General features: G+C 39.3%; 1 protein-coding gene across 1 annotated transcript in view; it reads left to right on the top strand.

Annotated features, from left to right (window-relative positions):
* The window catches only part of SND1 (staphylococcal nuclease and tudor domain containing 1), a 417,294-nt gene that overhangs the window by 47,815 nt on the left and 350,309 nt on the right, over positions 1-19,170 (top strand). The window contains exons 9-10 of the mRNA XM_026010782.2: positions 2,612-2,702; positions 15,408-15,521. Of these exons, the coding sequence (XP_025866567.2) occupies positions 2,612-2,702; positions 15,408-15,521 (205 nt within the window). The remainder of the gene's footprint in view (positions 1-2,611; positions 2,703-15,407; positions 15,522-19,170) is intronic.

Here is a 19,170-nt window from a genome sequence, read left to right as displayed (position 1 = left end):
TATTGTGAGGCCTCATGCCCTCATTTGTTGAAGCATGTTTTCTTTTTTTTTCTTTTTTAAGATTTTATTTATTTATTCCTGAGAGACACACAGGGAAAGACACAGTAAGAAAGGCAGAGACATAGGCAGAGGGAGAAGCAGGCTCCATGCAGGGAGCCTGATGTCGGACTTGATTCCAGGACTCCAGGATCACATTCTGGGCCGAAGGCAGGTGCTGAACCACTGAGCCACCCAGGCATCCCTGAAGCATCCCTAAAAATGTTAATGCAACCATTGTTGGACCCTGGCTCACGGGTGCCAACGTGTCCCGGTGGACACCCCAGAGACTCAGACCCCAGACAGGCAGATGCAACAAGCAAGAGGGTTTATTGGACGTTTGCGCAAACGGGCTCTCCGCCTCAAAGGTGGCAGAGCCCCGATTAGCAATTACAGGCATCTTTTAAAGGCAAAAAACCGCGGGAGTAGCATAGCATTCGGGTTATGACATGATTGATTTCTTTGAAGGTCAACACGACCATGTTCAGGGACTTTTCCAGTCAGGGCGGGGCGGGGGGGGATAGTTTTCTTATCTCGGAAAAACAGAATGTTTTTGTTGCTTGAATTCATGGGAGGCGCCTGGATGGGCTGCCTCTGGGTTAGGCCTGGTCCCACTCACGGAGGCGGGGGTGTGGGGTTTCTTCACCATGGGGTGCTGTTGTCACGTTTTTAGCTAGGTGCTTTGTGGTTAAAGCATATGTAGAAGTAACTTATTTCCAGAAGAACAATAGTTGGATATTCCAAAGATTGGGTGGCTATTTCAAGTGTCAAGGTTAAGAATATCCAGGTGTAGGTGAACTTCTTTAACTTAGTAGGGTAAATGGAAGAAAATGAAGCAGGTAGCAAGAGTAGATGAATAGAGCTGATGCTTGGGGAAAGGCCCAGCTACCATCTCCTAGCATACAATTAAGCAGAAGACCACCAAACATTGATGACAATGATCTGCTCTCAAGGTGTGTTGTATGACTTATTTCAGAATCATAAAATTATAATGGTCTTGACAACTTTACAATTTTTGCCTTTGAGGCAAAAACTAAGCTTGTGCAGCTAAGAGATATGCAAGAATATGATTGGAGGACTAGATTTTTTTCCCCCTTGGGTCTTTCATATCCTTCTGTGCCTATAAGCAGAAAGACTTGCAACTTTTTATAAAAGTAGATTTTAATCTGGGCCATTAGATAGATTCGGCATATCTGATTAAAAAAATGATTGTATAAAACTCTTTATGTTCCACAATTAAAGTCAAAAGATAAAATACTCTTACCAAATACAGTGTTCCAAATACCTGATTATTCTGTGATGCTCAAAAACTTTTTTGTTGTTCAGAAAATCCTGTAAGTCCATCATTCTAAATATAAATTTGGTTGATAATTCTTTTTGCATTTTTTAAGTTCCTGCCTCTCTTTGAAGAAAGCGAGTATAATGGCAGTAGTATCTACATGTTTTATAACATCTGTAGGTTTTATGGATTTTTTAGAGTGTTCATCATGAAAACACAGGTTTACAGCAAGGAATGCAAATCCTATTTCAATAATATGTGATTACTTGCCTGCTATTTTGCATGCTGTATTTGACTTGCTTGCATTGTTAAATCTCTGTCAACAACTACTACATGCTACTTTGTCTCTTTCTCAGTTAGTGCTTCTTTTAAAAAAAGTAATACTGTTTTCAGAAATAGTTCCTTTCCCTTGCACATGTATCCATTATTCATACTTATTTATAAAGACTTTTGTAAGTACAAAACACAAAGTGTATTTGTCAATATAGCTGTTCACTTTTTTTTTTTTTTAAAGATTTTATTTATTTATTCATGAGAGACACAGAGAGAGGCAGAGACACAGGAAGAGGGAGAGGAGAAACAGGTCCCATGCAGAGAGCCTGATGTGGGACTCAATCCTGGGACTCCAGGACCATACCCTGGGCCGTGCTAAACCACTGAGCCACCCAGGGATCCCCTGTTCACTGGTTTTTAAAAAATCTTTGCACATACTCCATTTGGCTCTCTTAGCCTGACTGAAAAATTCCTCATGATTTTGGTACTGTAAAACAAATGTCTTCCAACCTAGTTTTTTTCACTTTTGTCTGAACTGTTGGATTTTTGTCCCTTATTTTCTTTAGATGTACTACAGAGACAATTTTGTTCTTATTTTCCACGTAAATTTTGGTTAGCTGATGCTTTTTATTCAAATGGAAATTGGACTTATGCTTTTTTAAAAATATATTTGTTTAGATGAGGGTGTTCTTCCCATTTCTTCCCATTTAGTAGTCTCCCAGAAGATACTGGATAAACTAAAGACCTAGTTCAAGATGGACTTGTACTGTCTGGGCCTGACAAATTGCACACCTAGACCTCGATCTACCAGCCAAGGGTGTATGCTATATATGTCTCTTGGATAGTTCATTTCTATACACTCTTTGTTGAGGCTTTCACACTTGTTCTGGTTTCACTGGTGGCCTTTCTCTTGGGTGTCTTATCTGAGGTAGAGTAGGATTCTGTACTGTTTGTTCCCGTGGTGATGGCAGATTCCATTTGCTGACCCGTCTGAATGATTTGCATCCTCGTTTTTGTTGCCAGGTTTGCCAAGGAACGCAGGCTGAGAATATGGAGAGATTATGTGGCTCCCACTGCTAATTTGGACCAAAAGGACAAGCAGTTTGTTGCCAAGGTGAGTCATTCTTGGCATCTTAAGATGCATGGTGGACATTGTAATAATACAAAGATCTGAACAGTCAACCCAGAGTGAAGCATTTCTATTTTAAGGCAAGCCAGTGGTGTGGGGATGTATGTGCAATGATTGCATGCATGTGTCTGTTTATTGCAGGGGACTTAGAAACCCTAAGAACTTTCTTGTCATAATTTGCTTAACTTCATTTAGAAGTTCATGACTTAAAGTTGTGGATATTGCCATCTTGGAATATCTCCTATTTTGGGACTTCTGTCTGCCTAGCAGATGGATCTCAGATTTCCTATGTCAGAGTGTTATGTGACCTCAAGTTTTTCTTCTTCCTATTTTGGGACTTTCGTGGTTTTCAGTTTTTTTCTCATGTGATGTTTTTTTCTGAGAGCTCTCCTGAAGTGTCTGGAGTGTATTCCTTTGACAGGAACTAGTGCTGTTGAATAGATTGTTTGGGTCCAGCAACGGTGCTGTATGTTTTCTTAGTTGTTGGGTTTGGTACCTTGAGTGGTAGACCTGTTTTCCTCACTTTCCCAAAATGCTGCTGTAATGTTTTCCAGTCTTTTTTTTTCTTTTGGCAAGAGATGCTGGAAGCTTTGGTTTTATGAATTTAAAGAGCTTAATTAACGTATCTATATCTACTTAAAGGTGGCTGCCCCAAGTGAGTTTAAGATGGAAAGCCACTAGGTGGCACTGTCAGCCTAGAAAATTCTGGACTGGTTTCTCAGAATGATAAAATTTTAAGTCTTTGAGGAATTGGCTGAATTTCTTCACTTTCCTTTTTATTATGCCCAAAGCAATAAGGCGCAGAGTACTCAAGTGTCTTCTCTCCCTCCTGTAGTAGGTGGTCTCTAAGCAGCTGTCAAGTTAGCCTTGATTGGGTCTTTAGTGGACATTAGTAGGAATACTCCTCGTTGGATACTCCTCCATACATCTTCCAAATCTTGGTGAATAGACTAGAATGAACCCCTACTTCCTTTCTGTGTGAGGACAAGACTAGCTTGGAAACTTCGACACCGTTGCTCTACCTAACTGGAACTTACGTGGTTCTGCTTATATTTCCTGTAATCTGTTCTGTTCTAGGACTATAGCTGCACAGTGGAAGGTTGATCATTCACTCAGCAAGGGAGTCAGGCCTTCTGGTTTTCACCATCACTTTGAAAGGCTGGATATTAGTGATGTAGATGAGGCTTAGGAGGGTCCTATTCTTTTGTACTGTCTTTACTGGCCATTCTTCAGTTGAAACTGAGCTTCTAGAGAAACCCAGAAGATTTTGAATGGTTTTTGGGCCTTCACTGGTTGGGGGAACTAATGCATTGCTGAAGAAAGAAATTCAAAAATTGAGATGATTAAGTCAGTAGCTTTGTATTTTTCTTAAATATGACTTCATTGGTAACTAGAAAAGAGCTGGCACATTTCCTTTTTAAATTTAGGATTCCAGGATATGTTTGTTGTGTTTTGAAAGAGTGAGGGTTTTTTCATTACAATGAAGTTTTGTTTGTTAAAATGGCAGAATAGAGGAAGTTGCCTCCAAAAACTATCTGAGGATTATGGGGAATAGCTATTGTCCTATAGTATAAATTTAGGTCATTTGGATATAGGCCTACTTAGAGAGTAGAGAGAAATGTATTTGTAGGTAGATAAATGGTTTTAAAACTTCCTGAGTTTTAGAAATTCTTCAGCATTATTATTTTTTAAATAGGAGAAAAGCATAAAAAGGAGAAGAAAATACTACATGAAACTCTTATTCCACAAGGTGTTTAAAAAAAAGTTTATTATACGGGTCTTTCCCAGGATTGGCAAACTATGGCCCCGGGGCCAAGTCTGGCCCCCTGCTTGTTTTGTATGGCCTGTGAAATATGGATGGGTTTTATGTAGAAAAAAATGTTTTGTGGCACATGAGAATTATGACATTTAAATATCAATGTCAGGAATAAATTGGAACATAACCATGTCTGTCTGTTTACATGTTTACACGTTGTCTATGCATGTAATACAGTGGCAGAGGTGAGTTGTGACAGAGACCGTATAGCTTGCAAAGCCTACATGCTATCTGGTCTTGTACAGAAAAGTATGCCGACCCTTAATCTCTACCAGCCCTATTCAAAGAGCCTTGATAGAATATAAGGAGCTTGAGCCAGAATGTAGATCAAGGCATTGCTACTTTCATCAAGAAAAGCTTGCTAGAGAAAAAAATGTCAGCAATGTTCTCAGTGAAGTAGTTGATTTATGTTCTGGTACAAGCTCCTTCTCTTGTTGAAGACTGGCAGCAGCTTTTGAGTAGTACTAAGCTATATTCTTTTGTATATAATTTTTAAGTTTGTAAGTTTTTATTTTTAATGCATAAAGATTTTATAGAATTTTTTGGGCTTATTAAGAAATGTACTAGTCCATTTTCCCAGTCCCTTGAAACAGCCATTTTCAATTCTTAGCTAATCTATATTTTTGAATAAAATGTTTATATTATTCTTTCTTAATTTTTCAGTGTTAGGCATAACCCTTTTTCTTCATACCATGGAAGATGAGGATTCACATAAATGTGCATATGCTTTTCTGTAACCCTCCCATAGGACTGTATCCTAATTCTGGTTCAGTCTTTACTTTGTAAATGCTAATTACCACTGAGCCATATAATATATTATGATTACATTTCATTCTGTGCAGAACTTTTTGTTTACCCTGGATTTAATAATTTTAAAAGTTTATGTATTTTTTATGTACTTGTTAATTTGACCTCCAGACTCTACCTGTCTAAATCTCCCCTTAAGACACTGATTCATCAGCCTGTTAATTTTATCTTTTTCAGTAATACCCTCCAGGAGCCTTGTGACCTGTGTCAATCTGGACTAGTTCTTTGTTCTTTTTCACTGTTATAGAGCTGCCATCTTTGGATATCTTCACCATTTTCCTGGGGTTTTCTTTGCCTTACTCTGGGTTGGAGCTATGTTTGCTGGATCCCATGGCTTTATAATTTACTACTTTATTTCGGTGGCACACATTCTGTAGCTTCTTGGGAAGAGTGCTTGGCAGGTAAATGTTTTGAGACTTTTCATGTCTATTTTGTAATTAAACTTGATCGACAGTTTAGCTGGATATAGAATTTTATGTTAGAAGTTACTTTCCTTCAGAATTGTGAAGGCATTGCTCCACTGTCATTTAGCTATTGGAAATTTGTTTTTCTTTTTAAGAGGTCTGATACCATTTTGATTCCTCATCCTTATATGATTTGTCTTTTTTCTTTCTACAAAGTTTTTGCATATTCTTATTTTATGTGCATTGTGAAATTTCACAGTAGTGCATTGTGTATATCCATGAGTGAGCATATTATACTTTTTGATTTTTAGCCCTTTGTGTCTGGGAACTTCAACTACTTTTTGTTGTTGATTTCCAGCTAATTTCTCTGCTATTTTCTAGCAGGTGTTTGACTCTGTTGACTGGTCTTCTAGTTTTTTCCTGTTTTTCAATCTTTGTCTCTTGTTCTTAATTTTTTCATATTTACCCTTTAGCCCTATACTGAATATTTCATTTATGATATTTTAAGAGCTTGGTTTTTTTTTTTTTTTTTTTTTTTTTTTTTTTTGTTCTCTGGATGGTTCTTTTATTTTTTATTGCAATGTAACTGGCATATTATATTAGTATTATATTAGTTTCAGGTGTATAACATAGTGATTTGATGATTCTATACATTATACAGTGATTACCACAATAAGAGTAGTTATCATTCATCATCATATGAAATGTGTTATTATGCTATCATTGACTATATTTCCTATGCTTTTCATCTATGTTACTTATTTTTTAATCTCTTCACCTGTTTTGCCTTCACCATTTCCCACACCTCCCAGCCCCCTGGCAACAACCAACTTCTTGTTCTCTGTATTCGAATCTTTCTGTTTTATACGTTTGCTTGTCATCCCCCCCCCACCCTTTTTTTTTTTTAAGTGAAATCATGTGGTATTTGTCTTTTTCTAACTTGTTTCACTTAGCCTGATACCCCCTAGCTTCATCCATATTGTTGTTAATGGCATGATTTCGCTTTTTTTAAAGGTGGAGTGATATTCCACTGTGTGTGTGTGTGTGTGTGTGTGTGTGTGTGTGCGCGCGCACGCTTGCGCACACGCACGCATGCCTGTGCACCTATGTGTATCCACACTTCACATCTTTTTTATCTGTTCACCTATCCGTGGGCACTTAGGTTGCTTCCATATTTTGGCTATTATAAAGTTGCTGTAAACATTAAGGTGCATGTATCTTTTCAAATGAGTGCCTTTGCTTTCTTTGAGTATATCCAGAGATATAGTTACTGGGTTGTATGGTTTTGTGTTTTTCTTTTTTTTTTTTTTTTTTTTTTTTTTTTTGAGGAACCTCCATTGTGTTTTCCACAGTGGCTGCACCGGTTGATATTCCCACCACTAATGGGTAAAGGTTTCCTTTCCTCTACATCCTTACCAACACTTCTTATTTCTTGTCTTTTGACACTAGCCATTCTGACAGGTATGAGGTAATACCTTCTTGGGGTTCTGATTTGCGTTTCCTTGGTGATAAGTGAGGTTGAGCATCTTTACGTGTGTCTGTTGGCCAGCTGCATGTCTTCTTTGGAGAGATGCCTATTCAAGTCCTCTGTCCATTTTCAAGTTGGATTGTTTTTTGATGGTGTTCTGTGGAGTTCTTTATATATATTTTGGGTACTAACCCCTTATCAGGATACTTCATTTGTAAATATCTTGTTTAGTAGGTTCTTTTTCATTTTTGATGATTTCCTTTGGCCTGCAAAAGCTTTTTAGCTTGATGTAGCCCCAGTAGTTTATGTTTTGCTTTTGTTTCTCTTCCCTGAGGAGTCAGATCCAGAGAAAAACATTGCTAAGGTCTATGTCCAAGAGATTACTGTCTATGTTTTCTTTTAGATGTTTTATGGTTTTAGGTCTTACATTTAGGTCTTTAATCCATTTTGAGTTTATTTTTGTTTATGGTGTAAGAGAGCAGTTCACTTTGATTTTTTTTTTTTTTTTTGCATGTAGCTGTCCAATTTTCCCAGCACCATTTACTGAAGAAACTGTCTTTTCTCCATTGTATATTCTTTTTCTTTGTTGTAGATTAATTGACCATGTAATTGTGAATTTATTTCTGGGCCTCTTTATTCCATTCTCTTGATTTATCTGTGTATTTTTTCTTGTTATTTTTAATAGTAATATTACTTGTTTCAGAGATGAAATATCATCTATTACCTTTCTGAGTAATTATAATTTTTTGAGAATTTCTTTTCCCTGCATAGTGTATATTTTCCAAGTTGTTTTTAATTCTTTTTAGTTAGTTTGGTCTCTTATTTTTTTTTTTATTTTTTTATTTTTTTATTTATGATAGTCACAGAGAGAGAGAGAGAGGCAGAGACACAGGCGGAGGGAGAAGCAGGCTCCATGCACCGGGAGCCTGATGTGGGATTCGATCCCGGGTCTCCAGGATCGCGCCCTGGGCCAAAGGCAGGCGCCAAACCGCTGCGCCACCCAGGGATCCCTAGTCTCTTATTTTTTGTATGAGAGTCTTTCCTTGTTACCTGGTGGTCCTTAGCTCTTTATTTTATTTTATTATTTTATTTTATTTTATTTATTTTTTTCTCTCTTATTTTAGAACAAGATCTTAAACACTGGGTTAAAACAGTGAACTTATATATGGGATTTATGGTATATACTTGAAATCTAGTCCTAGGTTTTGGTCCAATTTTCATCTCCACTTGAGATTTCTGATTTGGCAATTTCTTTATCTTGGCCGGTGGGAAACTTTGCAGTATAAATCAGATTGGCTATTAGGTTTTCTTATCACTAGGCCAGGATTTACCTTATGTGAGTGTGTGGAGTCTGTTACCACTCATCTGCTTTCTAGCTTCCAATGTTTTGTTGCTCTATTCTTCTCTCTTGTTATATTTGTTCTATTGGACTTCTCCGCCCCCCCAATCCCTTTATTTTTATTTAAAGGTATTTAGAAAGGGTGCCAAAGTAAATGTTTGAGTTTGTTTAGTTTGTTCATAATGTTCCATTGTAAGACTGCATAATTTATGTAACCAGTCCCCAATAGGTCGATATTTGTATAGTGTATAATTTTTCCATTATTTAGAAAATGGAATAAATCTATGTAAATGGCAGTTATTTCCACAGGAATGTTTTAGAACATATTTACCAAATTGCTTTCTAGGAATGTTAACCATGTATAGCCAGCCCTACATGTGTTCATTTTCTAACATGCTGTAGAACAGAGGTGGACCAACTTTCTTAAAGGACCATATAGGAAAAAGTTATGTTTTATGAGCCATATAATCTGTTGTACCTGCTTGACTGCTGCCCTAGCAAGAAAACAGACTGTGAATGATATGTAAATAAATGAGCACGGTTGTGTTCCAGTAAAACTCTGTTTACAACCGTAGGGAATGGGCTAGATGGCCCTTGGGCCATAGTTTGCTATCCTCCGTTGTAGAGCACAGGTTATCAATGTTATGTCCAAAAACAAAAAAATGATCTGTGTTTCTTTTCATAACCTAGAACCCAACTGCTGTTTTGTAGTCATTTTACCTGATGAAAATGTCTGTTTATACTATGCTACTATTTTTTTAAAAGATCATTTATTTATTTATTTATTTGAGAGAGAGAGAGAGAGCACAAGTGAGTGAGCACAAGCAGGGGAGGGGCAGAGGGAGAAGCAGACTCCTCACCGAGCAGGGAGTCCAATGTGGGGCTCCATCCCAGGACCCCGGGCTCAATACCTGAGGCAAAGGCAGATGCTTAACCCTTTGAGCACCCCTATACTATGCTACTTTTTAAGGAAACCTCAAAGGGTCCTAAGGTGCCCTGAGACTTCACAAACACAGCCTGATGGTCCTACAAGTTTTTGCTGAAGGATTGTTTTGAGGCTCATGTGACTGTAAGGCCTGAACAAATAATGGTTCTCTCTTCAGCAGTCACCTACCCTGTCTCCTAGAAGCTAATTGTATAGGGAACAGCTAAAAGTAACCTGTGAACTCTTGAACTAGATGCCTCTTGGGCCCTATAGGTGATTTCTGGAACTGATGCTGTAGATAAGATGTATTGGTCAAGTCTCACATCCTAGGAACTTGAAATCAACAGAGTATTGTCTTGATACATGTAGCCTGCTGAAAGAATGTTTTCCATCCTCTGCTTAAACAGTTTCACTTCTTAAGGAAATGCAAGGGAGGACTCTCCCTGTCTCTCCAGGTTAGCAGAGAAACATGTTCACTTCACAGCGATTAGCTGAGCCTGCTTGAGACTTTTCTGCCTGTTGTGGCTTGCCAGTTTCCTGCCTGCCTTCCCTGTGGCGTTTTAGCTGATCTGTGCTGTTTGTAGCCATATGGTCCCCTGAGCACGTGGTTTGGCTTCCCTGTCCCTGCTGCTGGATTCTTGGGCCTTGCAGATTTTACAGACCCGAATAACACTAAAGGGTGGTGGGAAGGATGGGGAGTTGACAGCATGTTTTTAGGAGGTGGAGTCTTCTCACTGCCTTGATTAAAGGCCTCTTGCTTGGTTCTCTGTATTGAGTGATTGCTTAAACAAGCAGAGCCCTTCTGCTTTGAGAAGATGCAGAAGAATGAGAAGTGATTCCTGCTTTCAAGGGGCTATCATCTAGGGCTCTGTCTGGAAGATTATCCTAAATAGTCAACTGTCTGGACTTGGTGGCATGTGCAGTTTTGGAGGTCAGGTTAAAGCTATTCATGGAAGCATGCAGTGGATTCTAGGACTTACTTGGTCTTGCCCTGATCATTTTTTGCTATGCTTCTAGTCATAGCTCTGACTGGAGTTTTATTGTCATGCCTCTCTGAGATGGCTTTTAAACAAAGCCACCTTTTAATATTTTTGGTATTATCTAGACTTTCCCATTATATTTGCATTTGGTAATGTGGAGAGAACAACAACAACAAAATACTGGCTATTTCCTGGACTTTTGACAGAGAGCTTTCAGGTGAAGAGGAAGTTCTGGGGATGGTTTGGTTAGGAAGGTGGTCCTCTGCACCAAAAAGAGATCAAGACTTGATTTTGTAGCTTAAGTTAGTAAGCTGATTTGCTGATAGGAAAATAAAGTTGAAATAGAAAAGCTTTGTTAAAAAAAAATTTACTTGGTATTTTTCAATTGAGATTTTATTTTTCAAGACAGTTTTAGATTTACAGAAAAATGGAGCAGATAGTACAGAGTTCCTACATTACCCCTGCCCTCCTCCCAGTTTTTTCTATTACCTGACATTAGTTTGGTACATTTATAATTAGTGTACCAATATTGATATGTTATTATCAACTGAAGTCCATACTTTAGTTAGAGTTCCTTAGTTTTTCTCTAGCCTGTTTTTCTGTTCCAGAATCTCACCCACCATAGCACACTAAATTTAGTTGTCATGTCTCGTTAGGTTCCTTTTGGATGTGGTAGTTTCTCAGACTTTCTTTGCTATTGATAACCATGACAGTTTTGTAGAGTACTGGTCAGTTATGTTGTAGGGTGCCCCATCTGTTGGAATTGGTCTGATGCCTGGTTTCTTTTTAATTACTTATTATCAACTAATCTGCTTGCTCATACTTAGGTGCCTGGAATTACTTGCATCAAGATATTGTTGTGCTTAGTATTTTGTCAAGGGTATAGGGTGACCGCTGTACCCTTCTGGGGGAGGCTCAGGCATGTAGGGGGTGTGGCTCCAGGCCATTGCTGTTAACAGTTAGGACATACTTTTTACCCACTTCTGGTTCTGCTTCAGTGGTGTTTCCACGATTAGCTTTGGGGAGAAGAGACCTAGCAGCATTCAGTCTTAAGGAGCAGGAGAAGCAGCTGGGTGTCATGATTTTAGACAGTAATAAGGGTATTTGGTGTCGCATTCCCAGTAACTTCATCAGGGGCACTCCTTGGTGACACCCAGAGAAGCCCTGTGTGCGCTGATGGTCCTTTTATTTTTGTCCAGCACTGACAATTTAGGCAGCTTTGGGAGTATTGGTAGTTGTGTCTAGGGAGCTATTCTGAGGATCTCTGTAGCTCAGGAAACTGTTGGTGGCTCTTTTTGCTCGTTTTATATATGCTGCAGGGGTTTAGGAAGCTGAGCAGTAGCAGCCTTTGGCCTCCTGGTGAGCACTATGGACAGGCTCTGCAGATGGAGAGTATGGCAGCAGGCCAAGGATGGGAATGACTGTCCCTTGCCCCTGACAGACCTCTGCAGTTCTCTTGACTTGTGGCAGCCCTTAGCCTACGCTCATCATCATTAAGCCACTCATTTTTCCTTTTACAATTGGGCTTCAAGAAATGGAGAAATTGGATTTAGGGCTTGTATTTTGAGTCCAGCTAGTGAATTTTGTGGTGCAGAAGCCCCTGCCTCTTAGATTATATCCTGAAGTATGTGGTTTGGTAGGTGTGTATAGGGGTGGAGTGATTAGGGGATTCATAGCTTGTGGAGAGAGTGAGTGACGCAGGCATACATAGACTTACCCTGGTGAAAGCACCATACGAAATATCACGGTTACAAATGTGGTCTGCAGCAGTGCTGATGAGCAGGCTTTGAACAGTAATCCACTCTTCATTTTACTTATTGCACAGTACGTGACTGTAACCACTATTTTTTTTTTTATTTTTTTTTTTAATTAATTTTTATTGGTGTTCAATTTACCAACATACAGAAAAACACCCAGTGCTCATCCCGTCAAGTGTCCACCTCAGTGCCCGTCACCCATTCCCCTCCAACACCCGCCCTCCTCCCCCTCCACCACCCCTAGTTCGTTTCCCCGAGTTAGGAGTCTTTATGTTCTGTATTTTATTGCTTCTTCCGTGTCTGTGCAGGAGCTGCTTGCTTGTTCTCTGGACAGTAATGACACAATTTAAAGAGGAATAAAAGTCGTAAACCCCACTTACATACACACATGGACACACACACATGCACTCACTATACACCTCTTCAGAAAGCCGAGCCTTGTTAGGTTGCCAACATCAGAGTGCAGTTCCTGAAGAGGAGGTTTCTAATCAGGGAGATGCTGAGCAGAAAGTCTGCTGCTGAGGCCTGAAATTTACAGCTCTAAGAATCCATTTGCTGCTACTGCTAACACATTCTAAGGGGTGACGAATACCAGTAACTTGTCACAGGGGTATGCTTAGATCTTCACATTCTGTAATCAGGGGGTGAAGGTGTGAGCACTACAGTGCTTTCCCTGGTTTTATTCCTCTGAGCATGATGAGGGAGTGAAAACTGTCTAGGTATTTCTCATGTCTTGATCATGGGAATTTCTCTGTTTTTGGCATTTGATAATTTAATAATAGTTAGTTTTGGTGTGAGAGGAATGTGTAGCTCTGTCACTGAGATTTAGGAATTCTGTGAGATGTGTGCATTCAAGATGATAGTCTTGTACTTTTGAAGGAGGAGCAGTATTGATTTGCTGTAATAGCTGTTTTGCTTGGTATGGCTTTGTGGAATTTTTCTTCTCTGGTTTGAAGGCTGGATAGCAGAATCACATGTATCATGGATACTTTACCCCACAAAAGTTTTGTCATCCGTTTTATGATACTTCTCCTTTTACCCAAATGTGGGATTTTGAAGGGTAGAGAATCATCAACTGTGGTCTTTTTCTTGGTCAGTTGTCCAAGCCACTACTGGTATCTTTAGGGAGTGGGAGGAAGATTCTATTGTGACGGGCATTTTTGCTTGGTGTTAATGTGTCTAGATGGTAATGAGAACAAGATGTACTCTTTTTCTTTCAGTTGGTGAATCTGTAGTTTTGGTGATACCTTTTGGGCTGTTTTTAAGTTCTGCGTGATTGTTCTTTGATTTGGAGGGTCTGGTAAACTTTGGTACCACCCATACCCAGGTAACCAGCCCTGACCTTGTGGTCCTCGGGTGGCCACAAATCATGCTTTTGATTGCCCTTGGACTTTTTTTCTGGCCAGGCAAATTTTGGGTTCTTGTTGCCTTTGTGTTTAGCTTTTGTGATTCTCAGATCTGTCAAAAGGTTAAAGCAGAATGGCTATGGCTATTTGAGACGATCTTTTGCTGTGTTGAGGTTTGCAAGTTAATCTTAGATATTTGAAAATACCCGCTCTCTTAATTTACACCATTCTTTCTCAGACCTTTATTATTCTGCTGGTCACTGGCCTGTTTTTCCCTAAACGTGCTTCCCATTACTTGGGAATAAATCCCTGGGTTTTACCACATCTGCCAGCCATGGTCAGCCTTCCATGGACTACAGTTTAATTCTAACCATCATCTTTTTTTTTTTTTTCCCATTCATTCTGTCTGATGGCATTTTTTTCCCTGCTATTTCCTATCATGTATAATTTCTCACTTGCTTTTGGTTTTTGCTCTTCCTTCACATTGCCCCTTAAATCAGTCTTTACTCTTTTTGGTATGTGGTTGGCTTGTTCTTTGGAAAAGGTAGAGAATAGCCATTTTTGGAGGAGTCTGCAAGTAAATGGTTGTATTCTGTTTTAAAAGATGTGAAGCCTTCCATGGAATAGAGAGGACTCTTAGGATACTTATCAGTGTGATATCCACCATAGCAAAGGAAAGTCTAGCTCCTTTTGTTTGTTGCATGAAAGAGGAGGGAAATTTTGCGAGTCTTCCCTCACTGTGGCAGCTTACCCTGTAGTTTGTTTAGCTGCCTTTTGGCTCCTCATGGAGCCTGATTGAAACCTGGAAGAGTTGGTTTTGATTCTGCAGACAAAGTGGATGGTGACAGTGATTTGTAGTCAATAGCTGCCTTGTAGAAAAGTATTACTTGTGTAAAAAAACAAAAACCCCACCCAAAAAGCAAAAACCCCACCAAAAAATAAAAATCCCAAACAGCTTTGTAACAACAGGCTCTGACTATAATCAGGTGAACTGTAGACTGGAAGCTGAATTATGGGTTCTAGTTAAAACCCTGATGTAGTCCTAGGCTGGTTTCAATGCAATTTCATTCTATACACCCTGGTGGAATGTTCTAATAACCTCCACAGAGGAATATTTGTGCTTTTGTCTTTGGAGTAGGTATCCTTGTAGGTTTCTCAACAGTAGAAGTTAATCTTTTTTAGCTGAGATTGTGCTCCAGTGTTACTGATATTGTGGTCTAAAACAAAGTTGTCTATGGTAGTATTCTGAAAAGTTGGCTTTCAGAGTAGTTGAAGTAATGTCTTAGCATTTTGAAACGTTTACTATGAGATGAACAGCTGAGCCTCTCCTTTCCCCACACTGTGGTGACAGTTCTTTTTGCCCTTCACTTGTCTTTGATTTTTTTCTGCTCTTTAGGGACATCATATTTTGGTTCTTATCCAGTGCTAATGTCTTCTAATCCAGCCCTTACCTCTTTTCCTAGATTAACATTGAAATAGGGATTTTGATTTTAGTTTAGAATTTGTTTCAAAGAATATCTTGAATAACATGTATAGACTAGATTTCCAGTAAGCTTTGTAGTTAACCACAAGTCTTGGTCAGGGCAAAAGATAAAAAAGATCACTTTTATGAATGATACAGATTCTGTCTCATTGAGAAATCACAATATGGTCTTTAGAGGATTGATAATTCTAGCATTATTTTATCTAACATAGTTACACCTTGAAGGATGATATTGGATCTACCCTCAGATGGCTATTGATCTGACATTCCTCCCTGTGACTATGGTGGGCCTTACTCCTTAGCATGTGTGCTGTGAGATCTGGGCCATTGGAGCAGGTTTAAGTATTTTTGCCTTTTGCCCACAGGTGATGCAGGTGCTGAATGCAGATGCCATTGTTGTGAAACTCAACTCTGGTGATTACAAGACCATCCACCTGTCCAGTATCCGACCACCGAGGCTGGAAGGGGAGAACACGCAGGTGAGAATAGGGAGGCAATGGAGCCTCTTTTCAAAAACCAAAGGGAAGATGCTGGAGAATACTTAAACATGGTACATATATGTGAGAATGCTAAATGACAATATTTTATATCTCCAAAATATTTATTAACGTCTGTAGCCTCACTGTCATTGGGCAGACATCAGTTTCTCCTGGACCACATGCACTGCTCTGCTTCATTTTGGGTGGGCATTACTGGCATTCCTCCCTAGGGGGTTTGAGAGAGAGAGGGTTGAGATATGTGAGGCAGTGGTTAAGTTTTATTTATAACAGGATTTTACTTCTCTGAGAATAAAGAGAGGAGGTCTGTATCTCAGGTGCATGATTATAAGGCCCATTCATTTTGATTTGAAAGTTGCATATGTTTTGTTCAAGGAAGAAATGGATCTTGGTATATATATTCTCTGGAGTCACCTGCTTAATCTGTGAGTGGTAACTAATTATGAGTTACACTGTTTTTTGCTATTTGTTGGATCTTTTGGCCGCAAAGGTGCTTGCTCAACCAACGTGTATGATTGGCATATCAATTTTGAGAAATGTTTAAGATGAAAACTATAAGAGTTGGTAGTTTGCAGGCAGTTGTCTTTTATTTGTTTATATTTATTTATTTATTCTTGAGAGAGAGTGAGAGAGAGAGGCAGAGACACAGGTAGAGGGAGAAGCAGGCTCCCTGCAGGGAGCCCGAGTTGGGACTCCATCCCGGGTCTCCAGGATCACCCCCTGGGCCGAAGGTGGCGCTAAACCACTGAGCTACCTGGGCTGGCAGTTGTCTTTTAAATTTTCTTTCCATGGTTACGAAAAGTTGGAGATAGGGATTGAAGTGTTTCTTGAATTTGTTTGATTGTATCTTGTTTTTACAGACCTCTTTCCAACTCTTATTTTTACTCTCTGATAACTACAGTGTGTAACTGAGTGCCAGTGTCACAGGCAGATGTTTGGCCAGTTTTCAGAAATTAAACACAGCATGGTTGACATTAGTGCTCTGTGCTTTAATTTATCCCTTTTATAGTTCTAAAGACAAGAAATGTGCTTTTCTGATGTTTTGCACGTACACATGTCTTGGTGCATTTACAAGTTGAAATTCATGCCCTATTTTCATTTGCATGAGAGTTTACAGACAGCCCAAAGAGTAAAATAAAAATATCATGATTGTCTTTTGAATCAAATCATGCATAAGAAACATATACAGGATGGGTTCTTTGAATGTCTGGCCAATCAGTTCTTTTTACACCCCCCCCCCCCCCCCCCCGCCCCCAGACACACAGAGGAGGCAGTTTAATGCAGCAAATGGTATTGTGGTAAGGTTGAGAATTTAAATGCATGAAAGCCTAGAAATGCCAAAATAAGGTTCTCTCAGTAACTGTAGCTGTGCCTCATTGCACAGAGTAAATAGACATCTCCAATTTTATCAGTATTGGGAGTACTCCACGATTCGCATCTGTGCCGTGCAGTTGGAATTAGCGTTCCCACAGCAACCACAACTTTGAAATTCTTGAACGTTAATTTTTGTGTCTGCATCATTGGCCAAAGCATTATGTTAATGAAGACTATGTAGCTGTATTTCAAGCAGGTTTTAGGGAGGTGGGGATGTTGTAGCTTAGGTAGGGTGATAGCAGGTTTTCTGGAGTAGTAGGTACTACTACTGAGAATTTTTAGTTTTCCTAGGATGCTTTGGAACTCCTCAGGGGTAACGGATGGATTTTCCTCTTAGCCTAGTAGATAATGGGGAGTTAAAAAAAAAAAGATAATGGGGAGTTGTTGGAATATATTCCCTAGGTTAGGCAGGATCTTGTTTACGGAATTCCTTATTTTTTTTTTTTTTTAAAGATTTTATTTATTCATGAGAGACAGAGAGAGAGAGGTGCAGAGACACAGGCAGAGGGAGAAGTAGGCTCCATGCAGGGAGCCTGACGTGGGATTCGATCCCAGGACCCCAGGATCGTGCCCCAGGCCAAAGGCAGGCGTTAAACCGCTGTGCCACCCAGGGATCTCGAATTCCTTATTCTTTACCATGGTAGGCTATCACTTACTTTTTATTTTTAACTTCTGTTCACTCCTGAGATCTTACTCCATTTTAAGGAAGTAAAGCTCAAGTCAAAGAGTCTATAATAAGACTTAATTGAAGTGAGTAATGATTTTTATTTCTTCATTAAATTCTTTTGAAAGATTTTAAGGAGGCAGTCACAAGTTAACATAATGAGCTTTGAGTACAATGATGGAGGGTGCTGTGAAGAACCCAGTTTCAGTGTGCACTCAGGGAAGTCTCCCTAGGAACGACTAGTGTTGACTGATGAGAAGTTAGCAGATGGAAGAAAGGACACTCTAGACCAGCACTGCTCCATACATCTATAATGCAAACCATTAATATGAGCTATATTGGTTATTTAAAATTGTCTAGTAGTTGTATTGAAATTGATGTTTTTAGTATTATATATATATATATATATATATATATTCAAAACGTGTTATTTCAACATTTTTTTAAAAAAGATTTATTTATTTATCTTAGCATGCCCACATGTGCACCTGCACAGGTTGGGAGAGGGGCAGAGGGGGAGAGAGAGAATCTCAAGCCAACACCTCACTGAATGTGGAGCCTAAAGCAGGACTTGATCTCTATGACCCTGAGATCATGATCTGAACCAAAATCAAGAATTGGATGGTCAGCCAGTTGAGTGACCCAGTTGCCCCTCATTTCAATACTTAATGAATGTAAAAAGTTAATGAGATGTTTTACTTAATTTGATTTTTTTTTTAAACTAAGTCTTTGCAATCTAGTATATGTTTTATACTTGGAACATAATTCAGTTTGTTCTGATGTGTGCTGGCCTTCTGGCCTGAGAGAGAGAGAGAGGGAACAAGCATAAGCAGGGGGAGCAGCTGAGGGAGAAACAGGCTTCTGCTAATCAGGGAGCCTGTCTCAGAGCTCAGTTCCAGGACGCTGGGTTCATGACCTGAGAGGAAGGCAGACACTTAACTCACTAAGTCACCCAGGTGCCCCCGTTCTCATATATTTCTAGAGCTCAGCAGCCATCTGTTGGTAATGGCTTCTGTAATGGACAGCATAGATATAGAAATTAAAATGAATTTTGGGTTTGTCATCATTGATAAGTGTTTACTGGGCATCCACTTTGCACCAGGTGGTATCCTGGGAATGCAGCAGGGAATAAACTTACATGGAATCATCGTCATGAAACTTTAAAACCAAGTAGGGGAAATATACAAGTAATTTTATGTGAAATTCTATGGAAAAAAAATTTAGTTTACAAGAATGTATAATCTGGGAAAGCTTCTTGGAGGAAGTGTTTAATATTCCTTACTATATACCAACCAAAGACTCGAGGGTGACTGGGATTGAGCTAGGTAAAATGTTGTGAGTAGACTGTTTCTAACTGAGATAGCAGTAATGACAAGAGTTGAGTGAATTTGGGAAGAGGTAATGGTTGGCCATTATGGGTAGTACATGAGTGGTATGATACCTGTGTGGGACAAAACATAGGCAGGGCCAGATCATGCATGTCTTGTGAACATCTCAGGATACTCAGAGACTATTGGGTATTTGGTATGACTGGGAATAGAGGGTAGTTATGCTAGAGAGAACTGAGAAATGGTCTTGGGAGTTAGGCAGGGG

This window comes from Vulpes vulpes, chromosome 7, assembly GCF_048418805.1.
Source record: "Vulpes vulpes isolate BD-2025 chromosome 7, VulVul3, whole genome shotgun sequence".
NCBI lineage: Eukaryota > Metazoa > Chordata > Mammalia > Carnivora > Canidae > Vulpes > Vulpes vulpes.
The sequence above is the reverse complement of the archived record's forward strand: the minus strand, read 5'-3'. Positions and strand labels throughout refer to the sequence as shown.